The 24191-nt window shown below is 38.1% G+C and overlaps 6 protein-coding genes across 7 annotated transcripts; all 6 read right to left on the reverse strand.

Moving 5' to 3' along the window:
- Positions 1 to 463: 463 nt before the first annotated feature.
- On the reverse strand, positions 464 to 1702 carry LOC127246849 (transcription factor HEC2-like). The gene has a single exon (XM_051268457.1). The coding sequence runs from the start codon at positions 1393 to 1395 to the stop codon at positions 673 to 675; it is 723 nt and encodes a 240-aa protein (XP_051124414.1). The 5' UTR covers positions 1396 to 1702; the 3' UTR covers positions 464 to 672.
- A 1570-nt stretch (positions 1703 to 3272) lies between these two features.
- On the reverse strand, positions 3273 to 7339 carry LOC127246989 (protein ROOT INITIATION DEFECTIVE 3). The gene is made up of 8 exons (XM_051268681.1): positions 7064 to 7339; positions 6727 to 6840; positions 6491 to 6624; positions 6260 to 6407; positions 5911 to 6110; positions 5227 to 5354; positions 4380 to 4636; positions 3273 to 3583 (listed from the first exon to the last, which is right to left on the reverse strand). Exons 1-8 carry the CDS (start codon positions 7274 to 7276, stop codon positions 3398 to 3400), a joined length of 1380 nt encoding a protein of 459 aa, XP_051124638.1. The 5' UTR covers positions 7277 to 7339; the 3' UTR covers positions 3273 to 3397.
- A 2253-nt stretch (positions 7340 to 9592) lies between these two features.
- On the reverse strand, positions 9593 to 11376 carry LOC127246656 (heat stress transcription factor B-4-like). Its single transcript, XM_051268150.1, has 2 exons — positions 10897 to 11376; positions 9593 to 10800 (listed from the first exon to the last, which is right to left on the reverse strand). Exons 1-2 carry the CDS (start codon positions 11143 to 11145, stop codon positions 9904 to 9906), a joined length of 1146 nt encoding a protein of 381 aa, XP_051124107.1. The 5' UTR covers positions 11146 to 11376; the 3' UTR covers positions 9593 to 9903.
- A 4962-nt stretch (positions 11377 to 16338) lies between these two features.
- On the reverse strand, positions 16339 to 17619 carry LOC127246707 (uncharacterized). 2 transcript variants are annotated; one of them, XM_051268226.1, is made up of 3 exons: positions 17134 to 17619; positions 16862 to 17047; positions 16348 to 16791 (listed from the first exon to the last, which is right to left on the reverse strand). In XM_051268226.1, the coding sequence occupies exons 1-3, from the start codon at positions 17617 to 17619 to the stop codon at positions 16507 to 16509; spliced, it is 957 nt and encodes a 318-aa protein (XP_051124183.1). In that variant the 3' UTR covers positions 16348 to 16506. The 2 variants fall into 2 exon arrangements, with proteins under 2 accessions (XP_051124184.1, XP_051124183.1); XM_051268227.1 differs by lacking the exon at positions 16862 to 17047 and having other exon boundaries at positions 16339 to 16791.
- Positions 17620 to 18416: 797 nt separating this feature from the next.
- LOC127246955 (subtilisin-like protease SBT3) lies at positions 18417 to 20978 on the reverse strand. The gene has a single exon (XM_051268633.1). It carries the CDS (start codon positions 20963 to 20965, stop codon positions 18683 to 18685), a length of 2283 nt encoding a protein of 760 aa, XP_051124590.1. The 5' UTR covers positions 20966 to 20978; the 3' UTR covers positions 18417 to 18682.
- Positions 20979 to 21466: 488 nt separating this feature from the next.
- Positions 21467 to 23803, reverse strand: LOC127246556 (subtilisin-like protease SBT3). The gene has a single exon (XM_051267998.1). The coding sequence runs from the start codon at positions 23801 to 23803 to the stop codon at positions 21533 to 21535; it is 2271 nt and encodes a 756-aa protein (XP_051123955.1). The 3' UTR covers positions 21467 to 21532.
- Between the last annotated feature and the right edge of the window lie 388 nt (positions 23804 to 24191).

Genomic DNA, 24191 nt, shown 5'->3' on the forward strand with positions numbered 1-24191 from the left:
CGACCAATGCACAATTTGTTTAGACTTTTACTTGATTATGTGTTAGGTTTGGGCTGTAAAGTAATTTTATTTTTTATTTTCGATCGTTTTCAATATTATTATAAAAAAAAAAAAAAAAAAGAACCTATATTTTTCATAAAATATATACAAATAAAAATTTCAAATCAAACTAAAAAAGAAAATCATGTACTCCTAAATTAGTATTGAAGACATAGCAGAAGAATAGAGAGCCCACAAGTTATCAATTTGTGAAGCATAGTTGACCAGGGATGCTACAAAAAAACTCCTACCAATTTCCACACTTTGACCCACCCCACATTTATTAATTATTTGGATTTCTTCATCAAATATTTTATTTCTACATTGTAGATTTTTCCTTACATGGCAGTGCAGTGCAGATGGATTCTTGCACATGGTTTCGTAATTATAATTAAGGTCAATACATGTAATGTAATGATATAGTAATAAAAAACCCAGATTTAATTATCTGATGCAATCAAATTCAAAGATTGCAGGACTATTATTGATCATTTTGAAACAATAACAGTACGTTCACATCCAAAATAGAGATTTCTTTACACCATTTATATATATATATGTTATCTATATGTATAGGTCCATTATTGGTAATGACGATGAGTTTTATTGGCCAAAGTACAAACAAAATTTGAATTAATTACGGTAACGCTTGGCATCGGCAGGAAAGAAGGAATTCCCACCAGGCAACGACACCGGAAACCCAATTCCGGCGGCGGCGGCGGCGGGCGGCGGTCTATTCGCCGCCACGCGTTCGAGAGACTGCACCTGATTTTTAAGAAACTTTACGTAATGAATAGCCTCATCCAGCATCGACGCCGTGTCCATCTTCGTCCCGCCGGGGACCAGCCGCTGCAGAATCCTGATCCGCTCGCTTATTCTTTCCCGGCGGTGGCGCGCCGCCACGCTCTGCGGGTCCGTCGATATCCTCACATTCTTTCTCTTCGGCGGCTTCACCGACTCCGGGTCAATGTGGACCGGCTGCATCGCGGCGATTCGGAAGATCATCTCCCTCATCGCCGCCATGGAATTACTGTTCTGCTCGACCTCCCCAGAATCCTCATGTCCTCCGCCGGAGCTCCACTTCTGGTCGGGAAATTGCTGCGCCGGCGGCGCAGCAGGCGACGGAGGCTGTAGGGTCGAGAATCCCGAGGAATAAAAATTAGGGTTTTCAATTGGGCAAAAATTAGGGTTTGCGTTATTGCGATTATCCACATTTTGTCCTAAAACTGGAATCCCATTTAGATCTTCATAGAAGCCGGAGAAATCGTGGATCTTGTCCATCTGAAGCAGCATCATTTCCATCCGATCATCTTCCTCGGGAGACGACTGGTTCAAGAAATCCATGGCGGCGGACATCCCCTTGTGTATAAAAACACAAAAGGCAAATTAATTAATGAGATTCTGAATTGAAGATAAAATAAAACGTGGGCAAAAGCAATTGACAGAGAGAGGGATGGGAAAGGCTAAGAGAGAAGATGATACTTTAAAGTTTTTTTTTTTTTTTTTTTAAATATCAGAAAGCTGCTCTGCAAAAATAGCAGCAGCAGAAGCAGCAACAATGGACTGTAAATTAGGTTTGGGAGAAGAAATGGAGAAGAAAGAGAGGAATAAAATATGACTGAAGATGAGGGGAACAGATTATGTGAGCCACTGCGAAATATGTAAAGATATATATATATATATACACAGATGACATAGTGTTCATTATTATATTATAATATATATGTGCAGATTGTATATATATATAGTATAAAGATGCATAGATTTTGCGTGTACAACTTTGTTTTCATTTATGTGTAATATATATGGTATTTATTATTGCAGCAAAAGTCAAAAAAATAAATTAAAATAAAATAGTAGTAAAAGATAAGATGTATCAACACTTTTTTGTAAGAAAAGAAAATTGAAGAGTAAGACATATCAACCTAGCATTGAAAAAACTATGGGCTGCCTCTGATGAGATCATATGAGAGAGAAAGAAAGAAACCCAGAATGACTATGCTATATATATATGTTTGTGTATATTCTTAGTTAAATTATATAACCTTCTTGTATTAGAGTTTAATTAATGAATTAATTAATCATTCTGTATGTCATAAGATATATAGATACAGTGATGATGAGTATGAGAAGAATAGGGTTTTGCAGAAGGGTCATTGTAGCAGAAGGAGATATGCAAAGTGGTAGATTATAATAGATTAGATCATACCAACTGTTTCAGGGTTGCCATTAATGCAAATTTGAGTCGAGTGGAGCTGTGTCTCAACTCCATCTCCATCTCAAGGAAATGGGAATTGCAGCTGGAATTGATGAAATTGGAATTGGAAGGGAAGATCGTATCATTATCATATTATATTATTTAGTGTATCTTCTTAACATCATTCATACTTCTACTTTGGGTCATTGAATCTGATTCTTCTCTTGCCTTACCTTACCTTACCTTGCTCAATTTAAAACAATAATAATAATAATTATTATTATTATTATTATTATATTTAAATAATTTAATCTATCTATCTATCAATCTGTCACCCGTTTGCCTGTGGGGGGAGGTGAATTCTGCAGGGAGAAGTTGAATTTGAACAGGGACCAACTGTGCTTTCTAGATTCCAGGTCCCCACACACACACATATATATATATATATACATACATATGTGTCTATGAATGTATAATACAAAAACTTAAAAACCCAAATCAGAATAGATAGATAAAATAAAAAAATAAAAAGTTTGAATGCAAAGGGGTTGGGCACACTTTTCGAGGTGGATGATTGGGTTATCAATTTACTGCTCTGCCAACTACAGTTCATGTGTCTGCTAAACTTACCAGCACAGACCTTCCTTTCTGTCTCTCTCTCTCTCTCTCTCTCTCTGTTCATTATTAGTATTTAAAATTTTCCACTATTCAAATTAACCTTTTTGACACTTTTCCAAGTCCTGATTTGGTTTTGAATTACATGCTGTCATCGAAGTAAAAAAAATAAAAAGGAAAAACAGAGGGGGGTTGGGTATTCAGCATCATTAGCTCACCATTTCAATTATTCATATATAATTCTTGAAATACATACGATATAATATACAAACTAAGTACATGTATATCTCCCAACTCGAGAAAAAAACAAATAAATGCAACGGATATATAAATAGAAACAAGATGATCGCCTATAAGACAAAGTTTAATGATGCTACAAGACACGACGCTACAACTGCACCAATAAATTTAAACAGCCAACTCAAATCACTTCTGTCCTTTCTATTCCATTTCAAAATTTGGATTTAAGACAAATAACTCGATTACAGTGGCAATATGTTAGACCATTTTTAACATATATAAGGGGTTGAAATTACAGTGGGAGCATCATGAATGGTTTCCATTGCCATTTCCTGTGGTTTGGCTGCCATCCAAAAGCTCGTTCACGCAGAATTGATGCATCTCTTGGAACATCTTTTGCCATCGCTGACGCATTTCCAAGGATCGTTGAAGCTCACTTTTTAGTAACTCGGCATCCACTTCAGGTGCCGGCGTTGCAGAGGAACGTTGTTGCTGCAAGAGATTGAAAATAAGGATGTTAGGCAGCACTGAGGTTGTACTGACTTATGAATGTTGAGATTGTAACTCAGGCCATAAGATAACCATTCATCAATGGCAGCTTGTGTGTTTTCATGTGCTGTAGATAATAATTATCGAACCAAACAAATTCTAGAAACAGAAGAAGGCACATTGAAACTGCTGGAAACACATGCATCAGGCAGTTCAACATAACCTAATAAGCATATGGTAGCTTTAAAGAATGGGATTGATTCTTTACTTTTTTTTCCAAATTAATCATGCCCTGTTTATGCAAATGCAAGATAAAATGAATAGTTCGGATAAACTCACAATATATTCATATTCCATCGTAGCAGTGTTTTAAAAAATCACAAGGAAAGAAAAGATTTAGACAGCAAGGAAAATCCCATTGTAGGATCTTACATGGAATGCACATTGTCAATGAAAATGAAGAACGATTCAAATAGTAAAAACTAAATGCAGCTATAAAAGCAAATCTATTTTGTTATTATTTTAGTTTGAAAAAACAAGCATCACGTAATATGCCGGAAGATTTCAAGACAAACATTAGATAAATTATTAGTAGGATAACAGTAATTGAAAAGGTCAAACTGTATAGCATACATGAGGCTATAGGCCATATATTAGAAAGAAAGATGAAATTTAGCACAATGCATGCATGGATTATTAAATTGACTGATTGGTAGCATCTACATCGGAAATACTTGTGGCTTCTACTGAAAAGAATTAAAGACAAATTAAATAAATAACCATATAAGAAAATATAAACCTGAAGTTCTTGTAAGTGAGCTTCCATTGCTAGAATACTCCTACACCTGTACGGAAAGTATAATGGTTGGCTCAAAGCTGTCTGTGGACCAACGAATGCTTTAATGTGAGTATTCTCTTCCGGTGAATTAGCAAACTTTTCCAGTGGAGGTGGTAATGTTCCACCATGCCTTCTTAATGGGGTAGCGAGGGAATTAAAAGATGTCCGAGGATTTATAGTTTGGTGTTGTTTTATGACAAGAACATTATTTAGAGGACCTACAGAATTTAAAAGTAAGAGGAATTAGATAAGCTATTGCCATTGTAACAATAATAATTGTTTAAAAACGAAGGCAACTATAATCACTATTTATTTGAGGACCACTAAACATAAATCATGATAAAGTCCTGGATTCAAAAGTAGCTATGCTCATAAAAGTTGTTAAAATGCACATGGATCAATCTTGCAACTTTGGGTTTATTTTTGGTTTCTTCCTATCCAGTCTCCACATTTTCAAATAATATTACATTTTTATTTCTCAAAAATCATCCCATCAAACCATTATTTAAACCAAAACCCAAAAGAAATAAACTTAAATAACTCAAAATTCAATTTCTTTTGAATTTCTATCCGGGTTTTTACTGTTTGAACTTCATGTTCCCTAAAAAAGGTAAAAAAATAAATAAATACATTTTTTCGCTCACAAAACTCACATCAAATATTACTTTAATAAAAACTCCAAACCTCCAAACGCAATTCAGAATGAAAAGAAGTTATGCTTGATTTAAATAAAATAATAGGAATCCAAGAACAATCAAATTGCACAGGATTTCATTACTAATCATTTAGTCCGTTTAGTATGCAGTACCTTTTGTGTGCTGAAGAACTCGGACGATGGTTCGCTTTCTAGTATCCCAAACTCTAACCATGCCATCCTCGGATCCAGAAACTAATAGGAATCCATCAGCACTAGACGACAAGCAGGTTATAGCTTTGCTGTTTCATAGATCAAATGTCCATCTCAGAAAGACAAGCCATAATGACAAACTAGAATGCAAACTATGTAAAAATGCGCACTGCTAGAAATATCATGCACCATGAAACCACCACTTCAGCAGAACAATCTAGCTATTATGTTATGATGCTATCTAATTCCCTCGCCACATGCAGCCAACATATAAAAATCTATAAATACATTACACAGTCAATAAACTACAAAAAGAAACAGTAAGTTCAATCTTATAACGATAGAACAAAAAAGGAATGAGAGGCATCATAATTAATACAACTACAACACCATAATTGTGAATCGCAATCATGAAAAGTCAATTTCAAACTATTTAGCAACTTAAATCTTTTCAATCATATTGGAAGTCACAATAGCAACAAATATTATTTAGTGTAAACACATCTGTGATGCATCATTCAAAGTATGTTTGAAAGTTTAAAGTTTACAAGGTGCATTGAGAGATGCATAAATGAGAAAACCAACGGATTTGAATATCAAAAATTCACATTAATGAAGACATAATATAGCTACAAGTAGAAAAACCTGTGCTCCGAAAGTGAACCAAGTATATGCGGTCCATAATTGCTGGTGGAGGTTACGACAGCATTTAATCCAGCAATGTATATCTTGCCATCTCTACTACCAGCATAAAAGACATGCTCCCCAGGGTCCAATGAAATTGCATCTATCATTGCAGGGAAGACAATATTCCGCAGTAATTTCCCTTTAGATAAGCTCCAAACCTGGGACAAAACCAGATTTATTGAAACTCTGAAAGTCCATGCCTCATTTTGTAATTAGAATATGCTATTAAATGTATTCAACAACAACCAACTGATTAAGGAGCACAAAATATAGTATAGAAAGCTTTTATTGTGTACTGTATAAAGACCTTGCATGTTCGATCCTCAGAAGCAGACACGATGATTGCATTGCAACCACCATAACCCGACTTAACATCAGTCACTCTCAAAGAATGCTCATGAAAACTGTATTCATATAGATACCTTGCTTCATCCCTCCTTGCATCATCAAAAATCCTGAAGTAGTATAGAATCACCTATTGAATCCTCGTGATACAAAAAATTTAAAAACGTAAAATAATGAGTGAATTGAAACATACAAGAAGAGTGACCAAACCCTAACACATCCATCCTCCGCCCCTGAAATCAGAAGAGACTGGTCATCATTAAACACCAAGCACGTCACAGCCCGGTAATGCGCATGCCACTTCTTCAGCAATTTCCCAGTTGCAACCTGCACGTATGAAAGATGATTGAAGATGCTTATTCATTACCACAGCCATCCACCAATTTTAAGACAATATAGATCATAATAATATTATCCAGCACAACTAACCTCCCAAAAGTATATATCCCCTGAAACACCACCTCCAGCAATATAAGTTCCTTGACTATTTGCGACTAGTGGCTTTATTGCTTCTGCAGGGAAACTCCTAACTTCAACCTGAGGCTGCAAAATACACAAGAAGTTAAGCTAACTTGAACTTTGCTCATTCTTTTGGAAATAAAGAAACTTGTCGGACTACCATGATATCTTAAGTCATCGTAAAAACGTAAACTTGCACAGTTAATTCTACTTATCATATCCAATCCCCCGAAAAAGCATGAAATCGAGAGGTACCAAGTACACGCATATCCTTCGCACGGGTAAACCTAAATCTACTCAGCAATACCTTGTTCAAGGACCAATAGAGAACCGATCCTGAATTGGAAGACTTGGGGTCTCTAATTTGGGAGGAAGCGAGAAAGCGGCCGCCGACGGACGCAAGGCCGTGTGGAGGTGAGGCGCAAGACTTGTATCGAAGTTGCTCGGCTCCGGTGTGAAGGTCCCAGCAGCTGATTCCCGCATCCGTCGGAGATGAGGCAATCACTACTTCGGCATCCATTGTCGAAATCCTTCAACTATGGTTCTTTGCTCGAGGGCTTCCTGAAGGGGTTTAGAATTTGCCGTAGGCGTTAAAAGGAGGGTTTTAGAGCGTGGCAATATTGAGATTATTTAAACATCCAAGGGTATACATCGGAATCCAATTTTGGGCTGCGGATGGCCCAATAATTTTCACGCTTAATGAACAGTATTTGATTTATTTGTGGGCTGAATAATGGGCATAAAAAAAAAAGCCCACGCTCCAAATAATATAAGGAGCTGTTTGATTAAGGACTTTTTTATTATAGGGTTGGGATTTTATAATAAGACTTATATGTAATAGAATATGTTGCATTTAGGATTTAAAATCCTACCTGTGTTTCGTTGATAATGTTATCCGAGATTTATATTTAATCCAATTTATTTTACAGATTAATAGAAAGATTTAAATTTTTTATATTTTAAAATTAAAATTTTGGAAACATGCCAATAGATTATACAATCTTTTCACATTCTTTCAAGCTTTTGGGTTCAAATCTTTGGCAGAATAGTTTCTTTATCATCACTGCGTATGATTACAAAAATAATGGCCCAACACTATTCATCTAAAGATAAATATATATACATTTTTTTAACAGCAAATAATGTAGTACTACACTAAAAACATTAGTCGACGACAAAAGTTTCAGTGATTCTGTCATAATTGTAAGGAAAGTTTCTGAATTGAATCAATCGTAACTTTGTATAGTGTTTTATTTATTTGATCATAGTTAATTAAATACTAACAAAGTGAGTAAAAGTTAAAAGACCATAAATTTTAAAAAACTCAGTCTCGGGTTGAGTTGTAAATATGTGTTGGGACTTATGGGCAGAGAGAGCACGTGGTGGCAGGAGGGTCACGTGCCAGGGCATCAGGGTCTCTATAGAAGAAGACAAGAAAATGAAGGACCCCAGGCAAGGCTAGAAGTAGCATAGCCTTAGGGTTTGGGGGTATATTTTAAAAAATGAGACCAAATCATTGCACGACCAAGATTTTTCCAATCCAACATTCCTACCCTGCCTAGCTCTCACACCCTCTATCTATATAAATATAAATATAAATATTTTAGGTTCCTACGCAAGAAAATCAATTAAAAATTAAAAATCCAATGCAAATTTCCTTTTTGTAGAGAGTCAAGAAAATCCAGCCATGACAGAAAAGAAACCATTTTCTCCTTAGTCAAACTTTCCATTGACAACTTTGCCTTTTGTGTTCAGCTTTGGGCAAAGGAAAATGGGATTCCTAAATCCTAATTACCTTCTGAATCATTCAAGAAATATTCACACAAACTTACACATACCCCCCCTTTTACCATTTACCACACAGTCAACATCTTTTCTTTTTATTTTTTATTTTTTATTTTCTCTCTCTCTTGTTTTTTTGAATGAAGTAGGAGGTGGGGTGGGGTGGGTTAAAAGGGGTAAGGAGGATCCAAAGAAGATGATAAAGATATTGATCAGACACTCAAAAGTAGAAAAAGAAAAAGGTTTTTAATTCTGGGCATCAGAAGAGGTATAGAAGCCTTGATAGAAACATTTCAAACAACAATTTTTAGTCAGTTTCTTCACACATTTCGTTTTCATTGAATGCTCCCCCCTACCCTTTTCTTTTCTGCTCACCTCACCTCAGACATCCTCTATATATATATATATATATATATATTCTGAATTTTCCTTTGTTTTCATTTGTGTGTCTGTTTCCTAACTTCTGCGTGACTGACAGAGGGCAAGCAGGCAGGTTTCAGATAACCGAGGATATATATTGTAAAGATCATTTCAAACCACAATTAGAAAAAAAAAAAAAAAAAAACATCAACTTGGTAATCGATAATGATATCAACTTGAGATCATTCGTGAAATCCTATGTTGTTTCTTCTATCTTTTGTTATTGCATCAACTGATTAAGACATTGTTATTAATTATTTAGCCGATATGGAACCTAACCTAATCCTGTCTTCAAAAAATGTTGGACAACTTTGAAGACAGACCATCATATACGAACACAAATGTACGCACGATTCATTAATGTATCGATCAGACAAGTCCGAGAGAACAAACAAACAAGAAAATTTGGCCAGCCAGGCTGCAACTTTTCTGCTTTTCTCTCTGGTGTGCATTAATTAATCTGACCCAGACATTCAGATAACCAAACCAGAAAGAGAGGAAGAAGATAAAAAGAGCAGAAAAGAAAACTGCTACATCTATCTACATGTCCACCTACAAATCTCATAAATCAATAAAAATAATGGAATTCAACACTGGTCTTGGACTGGTTAATTATATACTATTATCTAGGAAAATATTGATATATATGATTCGATTTTTTCACTCTATCAAAACCCATCAGCACGCCATGGCTGAGGGAACAAGATCATACATATAAGAACGAAGATGGTCATATTTACAGAGAATCAAATCAAGGTCACTGACACAATAATGATATATATATATATTCCCTTAGAAACACGAAGGTCTGTCTAATCAAGAAGAGAAAATCAGAAAATGAAAAAAAGATAGCTAAAGATGTAACAATAAAGGATTGATATTAATATCATGATTTTTTTTCTTCCCAGTAGAGAATATTGAAGGAGGGGTTTGTGTAAAGTAAAGCTAACATTCTGAATGAGGCATTAGATTCAACCCCAAATCCCCCTTCTCAAGTACCAATCGTGTCTTGTTTGTCTCGACAGAAGAAGATGAATTGTTGTATTCCGGGTGTGATCTTTTCTTGGAACCCAATGACACCCCAAACAGCTTAGTTTTGCAGGGCTCACTGTCTGCACCACCTGGCTCTTCGACAATGGTGACGCTGCTCTGCGAAGTCTTGCTGGGAGAATTCGAAGATTTGAAGTTGAATGAGCCCCAAAATCTGTTACCTTCCTTAGTGGTCTTTGGTGGCATCTGGTGGTGCGTGGAAAGCCTTTGATTCAATGGCTTTTGCAAAATCATCGAAGAGGGTTTGATGGGATTGTTAGGAGGTGCAGGCGATGAAGACGATGAGTTGCAGAGAAAGAAAGATGAGTCATAGGAGTTGCTGGGAGCTACGGGCTTGACATGGTTCTGGACAAAGTAGATAATGTCGTTGTACAGCTTCCTCATTCGGGTTATTTCGGAGATGAGCATGTTGTTGTTTTTTCTAAGCCTTTCATTGTCTTCAGAAAGTGCAGTGTACGATTCGCCGCCGTGGTGGTGGTTGTTGTTGTACCCTAATCCGCAGGGGGACGGCGGAGAGTCAGTCGGCCAGTGGTGGCACGGGGGGAAGGCCTCGTCGGAATCGGGTGGGGAGATGCTGACTCTGGTGCTGGGGTAGTGGAAAAAGCCCTGGCCGCCATGGATTTGGTGGTGGTGGTGGTGAGGTAGAGATGGGTGGTGGTGGTGGTGGTGATTGATGGCGACCTGCGGCTGAGATGTTTTCCGGCGGTGGATCTCGCAGAGCAAGTGCTTCTCCCCTTTTCTGAAGAACTCATTGGCGAACTCCCATCTGTCCGGCACGATTTTTCTGAAACCCTAATTTAATCAAATCCAAGAACAGGCCGTCAACATCAATCCCCAAATCATTACGACGCCGTTTCATGCAACAAAAGGAAAAATATATATACTTACATAAGTGTTGAGCTGGCGGACGAAGCTGGAGAAGTTATTGTGCTTGAAATAGTTAGGGAGGAGGTCACGTGCGAACTCCGGCGGCCGCCACACGACGAACGTTGATTCGTCTTCTCCCCAGGAGACGATGTGGTCGGTGGCGGCGTCGTCGACGAGCTGGTAAGTTTTCGTGAGGAACGGCGCCGGGACTGACTTGTGGGAGTCGATGGACAGCAGCATTCCTTCACAGCTGTCGAGCATCAGAGCCATGGCGACGACTACTGAAGAAGAAGAAGAAGAAGAAAAAAGAAGTGTGCTTTTCGTAATTCTTGAGGTGGGTTTAATCTGTTCGACAGAGTGGGTGAGGATAGATTTATGATGTAGTAATTTTGTTTTAATTTATTTATCGAAGGAAAGGATGCTGCCTCGGGTTTGTAGTGAGAGAGAGAGAGAGAGGAATATGTGTCTGTGTGGCTGTCTAGAACTCTGGAAAAATATATTTAAGGGCATTTCAAGACAAACCCGTGACACACTTTCTCACTCTATATCTATACATATATCTACATGTATATGTATGTGTGTGTGTGCATATCCAATTGGAAGAAGAACGATTAATAATTAAGTAATAGTAATTGCAGAAGATTGAAAAACTGAGGGAAAGTTTTAATGGAGGTAGTGTTCCTTTTTACTGTCCTTTTTGAGGAAGAACTATTTTTTTTTATTTTTTTTGTAAATCTTTAATTTTTCTTCGTTATTTGTCCTTGCTGTTTTAAGCACTGATACTGCTGTTTTGCTCGACTACTCCAGTACTATACTATTATGTCATTTGGCTGGATGAAGATGAACTATATATATTCTTATTCTTGCCAATACAATTACACCAAGTGTGAAATTAAAGAAATCTCCATGGGAGGGGCAGTTTGGTAATTTGAGTAATTGGAAGAAGGTGGTAGTAGCAGAGCAGTACAGTGAGTGAGTACTTGACCACACGTCAAAAAAAAAAAAGAAAGAATATCTTCTTTCCAATTTGTATCTTTTCCTCTGATCAGTTTGTTAATTAATTAATGGCACCAAACCCACACTCATTTTCGAATCCCCATCATACATATTATCTTCTAGCTACTGCCTACAATTACAATGCTGCTGTTTCTGATAAATATTTTTTTTAAATGATTATTTCTGCAGATTATACGTTGGAAAAGCCACAAATTGAACTATATGAAGGGTATTTTTATTTTTATATAGTAAGAAAAAAGGAAATTAAAAGCCTGTCGATGTCATCGATCACATACACTAGCTAGCTAGCTAGCTAGCTCACACAGAAATATCTTTTCTTTACCTTTCTTCTTCTACTTCTTTTTTGTTGCTATAGTTTCTCTTTGATTGATAACTTTGCAAACTTGTATACAGAATCATTAATTAAATATTGGATTGTATATGCACATTGACATATATACTCTTTGCACAGTGTTCCAGATACATTTTTCCAGGCAAAAACACACAAACAGTTAATTTATGCAGAGGTATGGACCATTCGAGTTACTTTAATTTGTGGGTCTTTCTTTTGCTTTGTTTTTCTTACATTGGTTGCCAGAAAGATAAATAAATAAAAATGAAATTAGGGTTTTATTGAAATTTGGGGAGATCAATTATGACTCAGGTCTTTGAACTTTGAATTATTAGCCTAAAAAGCTTGCATGGACAGACAGATGTGTTATCTTTTCTCCCTTTATGCAATAGTTCAGCAAAAGGGTACACTACAAAGTAGATAAAAATATATATAAGAATGACCATCCCTTTTTCAAGTTTCAACCACCATTTTTAATGATGAATTATTATTACGAGTACTATTGAATAAGTGAAAAACTTAAAAATAATAAAATGATTGGTAATAATTTCAGGAGTGATTAATTTTTAAGGTTTGAGTGTTGGGCAATGACCAATATCATCATGTTTATATCATTAATTAATTAGTGATTTATTATTACATACAAGAAGAAGAATTAATGTGTACAAGGTTGCCGGTTTGTAAATGGATGAGATTGAGTTTTGTAACAGTGATTGATGGTGAAGAAGAAGAAGAAGAAGAAGAAGAAGAAGAAGAAGAAGAAGAAGAAACTTGGCAGACAGAGACACAGACACTTACTTGCATGCAGGTATGTGTTAAGTGATATGGATCAGATCAGCTTCAATTCCCCATATATAATATTAAAATATAATATTATAGATATGTATGTGTCTGAGTGTGAGTCCTTCCAAAATGGAAATTGAAATTGGAATATGGTTTCTTTATATATATATAATTAAATTTAGTGAGACAGAAAGTAGGGTTTTAATTTAGGGTTTTAGGAGGAGCATCATGCATGTCGTCGTCTTCGTCTTTCTTTCTGATCAGATCAATTCTGCATTTGCTGAATTGTTTCAGCGCCTGACACGGAGACAGAACCAGTCCTGCCCTCTCCTTATTTATTTATTTTTATTTATTTCCTCTCTCTCTCTCTCTCTCTCTCTCTATATATATATATATATGTGTATATATATATATGCTATTCTTGTGATGCTTATATATATAGTGGATTTGGATTGTTGGATAGGAGACTCATATTCATGTTACCTTTGCACACATTAGGAAAAAAACATGTCACATGTTGCATCGATCTAGAGGTCCATTCATCATGATTCATTATTATCAATCAATTTAATTAAATAATAAAATATATATAATATATTACTATTACTATAACATACCGTGTAAAATTTTGACCTCTTCAAAATCAAATCAACGATTAATATTATAGACTTTCGTCACCCATTTCTTTCTCTAAATATATATGTTTCGTTGCCTCCAACGATTAATTAAAAAAATTATATCATAATATTGTGCCAAAATCATGATTAATTCGTATTATCAGTAAACTAAATAATAATTAGTAAACAAATGAAAGGAATGAAATGAAATAATTAATCCAGACCCTCACGTGACAGATAATATTCAAATAATGACACGATGGGAATATCTAGGAGAGACCGGACAGCATAGACACACAATTTGGTCTCTAATTACCAATTATATATATATTTATATTAATTAATTAAAAATACATACAGAATCGAGAAGAAGGCTAAACCAGAATAAGAATCATAAACATTATTATTGTAGACGACAAAGCTACAAAGGTTCTCTTGCATGTCTCTTCCCACACTCCTTTTTGTCGATTATGTTGGACAGTACGTGCATGCACCACAGTAACATTTTATTTTATTTTATTTTATTTATTTAAATTTAATAAATACGTAACAATAACATATATATATATATATATGAACTGTTTTAATTATTTAATTACATTTATTTGAATTAATGGGTCACGAGGAATTGTGGAAGTGTAATAATCAGTTTCATTGAATTCATTCTCTCCACATTGAATTTTCAACCTCCCAATTAATAAAATTAATATTAATTTTTATATACATGTAAAGAAATGAGGGTTTATTTTTTGTCAACCCTTTGGGATACGTATGAGCAGAAAATCATCAACTTTATAGATGAAAGAAACTGCAGAGGAAATGATTAGTCAAGAGATAATTTAAATTACAAAACTCGAGTTCTATGTTAAAGTTAACTTTAATTTGTGGGCACAAAATAATTTATTAATTAATCAAACAGAGGAGACAAAGTGAAAGTTTTTAAAAAGAAAAAGTTTTTTTTTTTTTTTTTTTTTTTTTCTTTTCTTGATTTTTTTCCATAGTCTGAAAGTAAACTGGGCTTTTCAATACTGCATGGGTGATGAGTGATTATTCTTTATCAGAAGTCATATTATACAAAAATTAAAAATTAAATAAATAAATAAAAGAAATCCATTTTAACATTCTTTTTGTGTTGCATTAAAAGTAGAGAACAACAACGAAAATAAAAAGACTACTCTTTTTCTCTGCTTTGCTTTGATTAATTTTTTTGAAGAAAAAAAAAAAAAAGGGATATCTTTTAATTTGTTGTAAAATGTTGATAATATACTTACATAATTCTAATATATGTAATTTTACTATTTAATTAGTCACTTTCCCTTCAAATTATTGATTGTACTGTTTTTTATTCAAAATATTATATTAAATAATTGTTTTTACCTAAAAATACTAAAGCTAAATTATTTTCTTTTTTTTTTTTTTTATGTTATATATCTCTTTGAATATGAAGATTTTGAAAATACTAATAATAATAATAACCTAAAAAAAGATACCTTTGTTTCTTTTTTAAACAATCTTCTTCTCTTTTTTTTTTTTTTATTTTTATTCTTTGGATAAAGATGTTCTCAGTGATAACATTTGATGCAACTATAATTGGACAACTCCTTCATTGTTCTTTTTCTAACTGGGACACTGCAAAATGTTATTATCAATCTATATATATATACACACTAGCGTTTAAATCCATACTATACACAGAATTATTATAATTAAATTTAATTGTTATATTATTTTTTATTTAATTTTATAAATATTTAAAATAAATAAAAAAATATGTATATATATCTTGAATTATAAATATATAAAAATAAATTATTTTTTAATTATAATTTTATTATTAATAATTTACTAAATAAAATTTGTAAAAGAAGAATTGATCATATTAACTATAAAAATATATAAAAATACATATTAAATTATTTATACAAATTAGATACTAAAAATAAAAGTTATAAGATTAAAGTAGAATTTTATTATTATTTCTTGTACAAAATTATAATATTTTGCCTAAAAGAAAAAAAATTGAGTAAAAAATGTGAAATGTTAATATTAACAAAATAATACGCAAATATATGTATACAAATAAAAAATACTTCAAAAATATTCAATTAATATATATAATCTTTTTAACTAAGACAAAATATATATGTATATTTATATATTTATATATAATATGGGATGTTTAAGAGCAAATTATATTTTTACTGGCAAATTATTTACAATAATAAGCAATGATTATATCATTGATATTTATATATGCGTATATATGTGGAATTAGAAAAAGATGATCTATATGTATATATTTGGTGGAAACCCTAACTGGCAAAAAGAGATGACAAGAAAGAAACAGCTTTGCAGACAATAAGGAAGGTTATGCTCAATTTGTCTGATCATTACAACTTCAATCTGTGTTTCGAAGTTTTTCAAATTTCATATATATATATATATATATATTATTTTATTATTAATTCTATGTATAAGCATCCAAATTTGAAACCCATAAATCGAAAATTCATTAATCATTGGGAGGTCTTAGCAGCTTTGTGAACAAAAATTGTCTCATGGAGAACCTATTGCACATTTGCAAACTAATCATTTCTTTTCTGTAATATCCTAGATTGATTTATTTAATTTAAACTCTAAATTCGAATTCCATTTATACCTTTTCAGTGAACACATGCATTTTAGCATATGAATACATAGAACTTAATAATTAGTGTCTAATGAATATGAATTTAGGAGTGTATTGTGTTTTTACCAATTTCATTATAACCAAAGAGATATTTTTTATTTAAGACATATTCTCTGCAAATTAGACGTTCAATCCCAAATCCTATACGAAGATGTTTATGGTTTGGTTATTGTAAGCAAAACTGATCCAAGTGGTCATAGATATGTGCAAGATTTGGACAGAGGAATTGTGACATTAAATTTCCTCGAATCGAAGGCGATCAAGCACTCAATCCTCTGCTCGAATCTCGTCTTCACCAAATTTCCAAGAACATAAGCCCTAGATCGGATCGTCAACTCCAGTTTCAGAGGCACCGGCGCCGCCGTCACTCCGTTACGCTTCATCAGATGGGCGCCGTTTCCGTACATCGGAATCTTGTCTCCGGTCACCACCACCGTCACGTTCCTCCCGCCGCTCCTCCTCTGATAAAATTCTTCCATCTACAGTAAATAATTAAAGATTAATAATTAAAACGTATGATCGCAGTAAATAATTTCCGAGAAGACTAACTGCTCCGGCGCCGATGCGGAGCTGCGAGTAGGAGAGAGTTAACGGCGCGGCGGCGACATGAACGCCGAAGAAATTGGCCGTGTTCTGGAAACTGAAAACCGCCGTGGCGTTGATGGAGATCATATCAGTCGACACGCCCGTGTCGTCCGAACCAGCCTGAACTGTAACCCTATCGAATTTAATACTCTGCCCAAATTCGTTTCCATCAGAATTCAAATTCAAGCTTTTCAAAAATGGAATTTTCCGATGAACAAATAACTGATCTCACTCACCCGCATAGCAATCTTAGGTTTTTGTGGTTTGCTGACGCCCCAAAGAATGAGAGCAAATACGGAGAAGAGCAGGACGAAGCCGACGACGAAGGACAGAAAAAAGCAGCGAAGGGACGTCCCCTTCCGGGACTCCTCCGAATCTTCTAGAAGCCCTTCTTCATCTTCTCCGACGAGATCGAACTCCTTCCAGTTCTGCAGCCCGCCCCTAATATAACCGCCGCCAGGCAATCCGACGTCGTTTGGGGACACCTTGCTCGACCTCCGGCTCGTCGACGATTCCCGGGAGTGGTTGACGCCGTACGTCTGATAAAGCTGCGGCGACTCCTCCGGGCTGCTCGGCGCCGGCGTCGACATGTACGACGTCCCCATCTTCTCCCCGTCGTGCGAGTGCCGCGACGGGCTCTGCACGAAGTAAATCGGCCGGCGATTACGGTCCGGCGACGATGGGGCGAAACTGGTCGCCTCGGAATCTGTCTTTGCGTGCATTTTTTTGTCGCCGGAAACTTGGGTCGATTTGAAATCTCTCACCGCCGATTGCAGAGTCCGACTGAAATCGGAAGAAATCTGTGTGTATTGTTCAAAGAGAAAATCTTCATTCGTCGATTAAGTCTTTGCTGTAATCCTTTTTCTGGAAATATTTTCGCGTAGAATTTAATTCTGTTGATTCAATAACAGCAAGCAATTACTTGCAATTTATTGCAAGACTGGATTTAGTTTCATATACTGCAAATTTTCACAACAGAATACGAATGAAGCAATTATAGAATTGACTTCTGTGCTAAGGAAAGTGACAGCTGCGACTAATTCATAAAATTTTCAATTTTTACAATATTCAAACGTTTGACATTTTATTCCAATTGCTTTTTTTAAAAAAAAAAAAAAATAAAACAGTAAATGCTGCATTCAAAATTCTAATGGGCCAAAAGTTAATTCTTTTTATAGGTTGGGTATATTGGGCTAGGCCCACTACACCAAAAGGCCCATTACTTCTCCAGTTTGGGCCACATTTATGATATGCTATAGAATAAATAAAAAGCAATAGATATTTTAATCAAGAATGTTGACCCGAAGATCACTGTGACCACCACCCTTGGATTTTCTTCATATATAGTAGAATGAGATATGGGAGCCAAAAATAAAATAATTTCACAATACGTATAATGCAATAAATAGGATTGGTTGCAGTCTCTGTTGACTATGAAACAGCCCGAAACTTGGGACAAATTCATGAACATCCGAATTCATCAAAATGGATTATGAAACCAATAAAAACCCTTGTTCAATTTAACCTAAATTTGTCCAATTAATTTATAAAAATTCAAGACGACAGCACCGACACACGATTGGAGATGTTAGATCACCAACTAACAGCAAAAAACATACGATAATACTAATTATAACAGTTACCCTAATTAGTTGGGACCAAATTGTTGTAATTTAACAGCAGCGTTGATGACGATGATGTCTTTATCATCTTGTCTTCTTCACTGAAACAACCCCACCCATTTCGCACAGCTGTGTCTGAAAGCAAAGTCACAGACAGAAATTATTATTGATCGATCGAACCATCCATGTTCGTAGCAACTATGGGACTCCTGACGTGGTGTCGACCCTTGGATTCGACCCAAGTCAATGAACCATAAACCATGGATTCTTTCATCCTGTCCGAACCTTCTACCCTTAATCTGAATCCTCTCTTTTCATACTTCTTACTGAACTCCAACCTCTCAGGCCTAACGGTAACTTTCAATCCTCCCAAACCCGTCAATCTCGCTGTGTAAATCGATTTCGAATTCCCAACATTCGTCACAACTCTATCGAAAACTTTTGTCACAGAATCATTAGTCTTTCCATCGAAGAAGGCGATGAAGGAAGGGTAGTTCATGTCGAGCGATGCATTCGAGCAGCTGTAAGAATTCGAACGTGTAATGGATTGGATTTGACTTGATGTGAAGTTCATTGCACATATAAGTTTGATGTAATCTTCTTTCTCGGCGTCGTAGACGAGCCCCGGATCGAGTGCCCTGTCCGGGTCGACATGGCCGGCTCCCATGCCGAATGGATTAGCCGGCTTGTCCTTCGATCCGACATCCTTAATAACGCTACCGGAGTTGTCGATGATGTAAGAAGTTGTCATCAAGGCGGATCGAATGGCGGCCGGGCTCCAATTCGGATGCGTGCCTTTAATCAGGGCAGCAATTCCGGATGCATGAGGGCAGGACATCGATGTTCCTGACAGAATGTTGAAGGAATGCAAGAGTTTTCCAGAAGCATCCGAGGTTATCCGTTTGTTCCAAGGCCATGAAGCGAGTATGAGATCGCCGGGAGCCATAATGTCGGGTTTTAGGACATGTGGACAGCTCATCGACGGCCCTCTTGCACTGTAGCTCGCGAGCTTCGGCGCTGGTTTTGTCCCAGTCACCGTTTGTTGGAACTTAAACGTCGCTCTAGCCTTCGCGTCGGTCTTGATGTATTCCAACACGCTTTGTCCTTGCTCGGGGGTAAGAAAGATCGCCGGGAACGAGGCCTTAATGTACGAGGATACGTCGTCGTCGCTTGTAATGAAGACTCCGCCGGCGAGCTTAGCGTTCTCGGCTAAGTACACTTGTTGGCTCAACGTGTCTTGTGTGTCCAAGCACACGACGATCTTGCCCTCCATTGATTTGAACGCGCTGTTATCGTTGCAACCGTCGAGGAAAACCATTGGCGATTCCGTCGACGCAAAGTCTCCGTGGTAGAGCGACAACCCTGTGGCAGACACCCCGTTTCCGAGAGCTATAGTCCCTAGAAAGCTCCGGTCTATCGTTCCGGCAGCCACTGTTAGAACCCACGGGATCCCGTTGTGCAACGACCACAAATCTGGCCCCAAGTTACCGGCTGAAGTCGAGACAAAAATACCCTTCTCCATCGCGGCGAACGTCGCTATAGCCACGGGATCGCCATGCAACGGCGCGCCGTTGACGCCTAATGATATGGACAATACGTCGACGCTGTCCGCGATGGCGCCGTCGATGGCGGCGACGATATCGGAGACATACGACCCTTCTTGCCACAATGCTTTGTACATCGCCAATCGCGCCCTCGGCGCCATTCCTCGAGCCGTCCCCGTTGCGTAGCCGAAGTAATTTGCGCCGTCGACGTAACTCCCCGCGGCCGTGGACGAGGTGTGCGTTCCGTGCCCGTCGACGTCACGGGCTGAGTTCATCGATACGGTCATGTTGGGATTCCTTGCGAGTAGCCCTTTGTTGAAATACCGCGCGCCGACGAGTTTCTTATTGCACGTCGACGAGTTGAAGTCGAATCCACTCTGGCATTCGCCGCGCCATCTCGACGGGACGTCGCTCATCCCGTCGTCGTCGAAGCTCTTACTCTCCGGCCAAACTCCGGTGTCCACCATGCCGATTATGACGTCCTCGCCGTAACCGGAAACCGGCCACGCCCCGCCGTTGGGATTAAGGCCGAGGAACCGGAATGACGAGGTTGTGTCCATTTCAACCATTGTGTCTCTAGTCGAAGAAACGTATCCCGGCGAATGCTTGACGGCTTCGAGTTCCGTCGGCGAAAGAACGGCGCTAAAACCATTAATCGCATTCGTGTAAGAATACAGAAGTTTAGACGAAGACGAAGTAGCAAAGCCTTGCAGAGGTCGATCGGATGCAGAGGACAACATGGATAAGTACCAATTTTGGTGGCTAGAAAAGGCTTTGGGAATGGCAGATGAATCGATATGAATAATGTAAGTGTCGGAATTTCCAAAAGCAGACATGAATTCTAGAAATGCAATCAAGAGGAAACATAGACATGATGGCTGCAATGAGTTTGAAAGTTTCATGTTTTTGCAATGAAATCAGTGTACTGTAGGAAAAACACATTTATGTATATATATATATATCTATATAGTAGAGAGAGAGAGAGATAGAGAGGCATGGGGCCTAAATGCAACTTGTCATTTACTTTGTCCATTTTAATCAATTTTCCACACTAGAGGGGCCTCGATTTTTCCCCATTAAATGGAGAAACCTCCATCATAACATGGAAGGTAAGAAGATACTAATGTGTGTGTATATATATATATATATATATTTCTTGAGTATAACAAAAAGTGGGGTTTCAAGAAGAGACAGATGAGGGCATTGTTGGCATGTCTTAATCCTTTGATCAAGTGTATAATTAAAGAGAACCGATTTGTTGTCGAGTCTCCATCCCAATTTTTGGACAATACAAATTTATTTTCTACTATATACAAATTGATTAACACACCAATCATTGAGTTCAGAATTAATGGCTGGAAAATAAAAAATTTACAAAAAAGAGACTAATCATTTGTGGACAATACATTATCATTATCATCATTATTATTATTTGAAATTTGTCGATATGAAATGAGAATGATCATTGATCACCAGACAGGAATCATGGGAGACACCACTATAGGGCTCCTAACAGTGTGATTTCCATTGTCCTCAACCCAAGTTATCGATCCGAATGTAACTGTTCCATTGATGCTCCCCCTGTATTCGACAGTGACCGAGTACTTCTGCTTTTCATATTTTTCTCCGAACGCAAATGTGGTCGGGGAGACACTAACTTTCGAGCCATCGGGAGCTTCCACTCGAACCTTGTAAGAACTCTTGCCGTCTCCTACATTCGTCACAGTTCTTTGAAATGTCCGAACCAAAACTCCGGCGGTTCCGTTGCCGTAAAAGGCAATGAACGACGGGTAATTCAGGTCCGGCGACGGGTCCGAGCAGCTGTAGCTCGATCTCGTGATGGTCATGATTTGATTCTTCGTGAAGTTCATGGAGCAAAGAAGATTCACATAATCCTGCGGCGTCGCGTCGTAGATGAGCCCGGGATCGAGGGCCTTGTTCGGATCGACGTGCCCCGCTCCCATGGCTAAAGGCGAGGCAACATCGTAATTGAAGAACGAATCCTTAATGTAGCCGTTGGTGTTGTCCAAATGGTTGGCTGTCGTCATTAAGGCTGATCGAATAGCCGCCGGGCTCCATTCCGGGTGTGCGCCTCGTAGAAGTGCGGCGATTCCGGCAGCGTGAGGACATGCCATCGATGTCCCGGACAGGGGCGCGAAATCGCCGATCAACTCGATGTTTGTACCGATGGAAGCTATCGGCGAGTTCGGTATCCACGATGCTAATACTAATGATCCCGGCGTCATAATGTCCGGTTTTAGGACATACGGATAGCTCGGCGAAGGGCCTCGTGAAGTGTACGAGGCCACGACCGGAGCTGGCTTTGTCCCGACAAACGTTTTCTGGAACGTGATGCTGCCGAGCGGAACTTTCGTTTTCTCGACATATTCCATCAAAACAGCGGCGTCGCGTGGGCTGATCACGACGCCCGGGTACGAAAACTCGCTGTCTTCGAATACATTTACGTCATCTGAAATGAAGACGGCGGCGTTAGCGTTCGATTGTGAAACGTAGAAGATCTGGTTCCTGACGGAGCCGTTTTCGCATATGACGATCCCTCGGCCGATGTTCGATAACGCGTTGGTCGAGTCGCATGACGATATGTTTTTGTTGTAGATGAGAACCAAGTCGTCGATAAGTGCCGGCGCCGGGAACATTGTCCATCCGGTGATCGTTACTCCGTTGCCTAGAGTTAATGTCCCAGCGAAGAACCGGTCGATCGATCCGGCTGCCACGGTTAGTACCCACGGGATCCCGTTATGTAGGCTCCCGATCCTATACTCGTTTCCGGCCGACGACGAAACAAGTACTCCCTTTTCGATAGCTCCGAACGAGGCTATGGCGATCGGGTCTTGATACAACGGCACGCCGTCGAACCCCATCGAGATGGAAATGACATCAACTCCATCGGCTACGGCTTGATCCATACCGGCGAGAACGTCGGAGGCGTACCGCCCCTCGTCCCAAAGGACCTTATACATCGCCACTCGAGCTCGAGGCGCCATGCCTCTAGAAGTCCCCGAGGCGTATCCGAAAAACGACGCGCCTTCGACGTAATTCCCGGCGGCAGTTGACGACGTATGCGTGCCGTGGCCTTGAGTGTCCCTCCCGGAGTTCATGGTCAGCGTCGTGTTCGGATTTCCGGCCTTAACTCCCTCGTTGAAATACCGGACGCCGATCAGCTTCTTATTACACATCGAAGAATTGAACTCTTGCCCTTCTTCGCATATCCCCTTCCACCTCGTCGGAACTTCGCCCATTCCATCGTCGTGAAAGCTTCGACTCTCCGGCCAAACGCCCGTGTCGATAACGCCAATGATCACATCGTTGCCGTAATCGGAAGCCGGCCACAATCCCCAATCCGGGTTCAACGAAAGAAACTCGAACGTATGAGTAGTGTCGAGTGTGACACTCCGGTCACGGTACGCGGAGAGAAACCCGGGAGCCTTCTCCAAGGCTTTCGCTTCTTCCTCCGATAGCATGGCGCTAAATCCGTGGAATGCGTTGTCGTACGTGTAGACTAACCGCGCCGCCGGAGTCGAGCTCCGGCGGAAAGGCTTGTCGATTGTCGCAGTGGACGTCAAAGAATCGATCATAAAGGAATACCAATGGTTGTGGTTGGCAAAAGCTTTGGGCATGTAAGATTTGTCCATATGAACAATGTAAGTCGATCTTTGTCCTAAAACGAAACCAATGTAGAAAACACTTAGCAGAAAAACGTGTTTGAACAACAGCCCCATTGATGATAATCGATTTGGTGTGGGAAAGTTGAAGAATGTAGTATTCATATTTATACACACACGTAGAGATATTCTTCATTCATTAACATTGAAATTAAAATAAACTTTGGAAATGGCCTTTTGTTTATCTAATAATAGCCTGTCTTTGTCTTTTAACTTGTAAACAAGAATAACATTTGTATTTGGATTAAGTGCAGGCCTGCCACAATTCATTTCCACACATTTTGGCGATATTTATGATGATCAAATTATTGCAACTTAAACTCAACAATATGGATATTCTTATTCAAAGGCTATTCGTGGGCTGATTGATATAATCGTCGAGATATTGAACTTGGTCTGATTGTGACAAATTCTCGTCTGAGGTCCACGTCAAGACAGGCAGGCC

The sequence above is a fragment of the Andrographis paniculata genome, unplaced genomic scaffold, assembly GCF_009805555.1.
Source record: "Andrographis paniculata isolate CXL003 unplaced genomic scaffold, ASM980555v1 Contig30END, whole genome shotgun sequence".
Lineage (NCBI taxonomy): Eukaryota > Viridiplantae > Streptophyta > Magnoliopsida > Lamiales > Acanthaceae > Andrographis > Andrographis paniculata.

Bases quoted from the DNA above. Each gene is read 5' to 3' on its own strand.
- LOC127246707 (XM_051268226.1), bottom strand. From the start codon at position 17,619: ATGCACGCAAAGACAGATTCCGAGGCGACCAGTTTCGCCCCATCGTCG. The intron at 17,048-17,133 runs GTGAGTGAGATC...GAATTTGGGCAG, and splicing joins AACCTAAGATTGCTATGCGG to AGTATTAAATTCGATAGGGT. The intron at 16,792-16,861 runs GTTAGTCTTCTC...TATTTACTGTAG, and splicing joins TCCGCATCGGCGCCGGAGCA to ATGGAAGAATTTTATCAGAG.
- LOC127246849 (XM_051268457.1), bottom strand. From the start codon at position 1,395: ATGTCCGCCGCCATGGATTTCTTGAACCAGTCGTCTCCCGAGGAAGAT.
- LOC127246556 (XM_051267998.1), bottom strand. From the start codon at position 23,803: ATGGGGCTGTTGTTCAAACACGTTTTTCTGCTAAGTGTTTTCTACATT.
- LOC127246955 (XM_051268633.1), bottom strand. From the start codon at position 20,965: ATGAAACTTTCAAACTCATTGCAGCCATCATGTCTATGTTTCCTCTTG.
- LOC127246656 (XM_051268150.1), bottom strand. From the start codon at position 11,145: ATGGCTCTGATGCTCGACAGCTGTGAAGGAATGCTGCTGTCCATCGAC. The intron at 10,801-10,896 runs GTAAGTATATAT...TGATTAAATTAG, and splicing joins TCCGCCAGCTCAACACTTAT to GGTTTCAGAAAAATCGTGCC.
- LOC127246989 (XM_051268681.1), bottom strand. From the start codon at position 7,276: ATGGATGCCGAAGTAGTGATTGCCTCATCTCCGACGGATGCGGGAATC. The intron at 6,111-6,259 runs GTCTTTATACAG...GTTTTGTCCCAG, and splicing joins CTGAGGATCGAACATGCAAG to GTTTGGAGCTTATCTAAAGG. The intron at 3,584-4,379 runs GTTTATATTTTC...AATCTCTTGCAG, and splicing joins CTCACTTACAAGAACTTCAG to CAACAACGTTCCTCTGCAAC.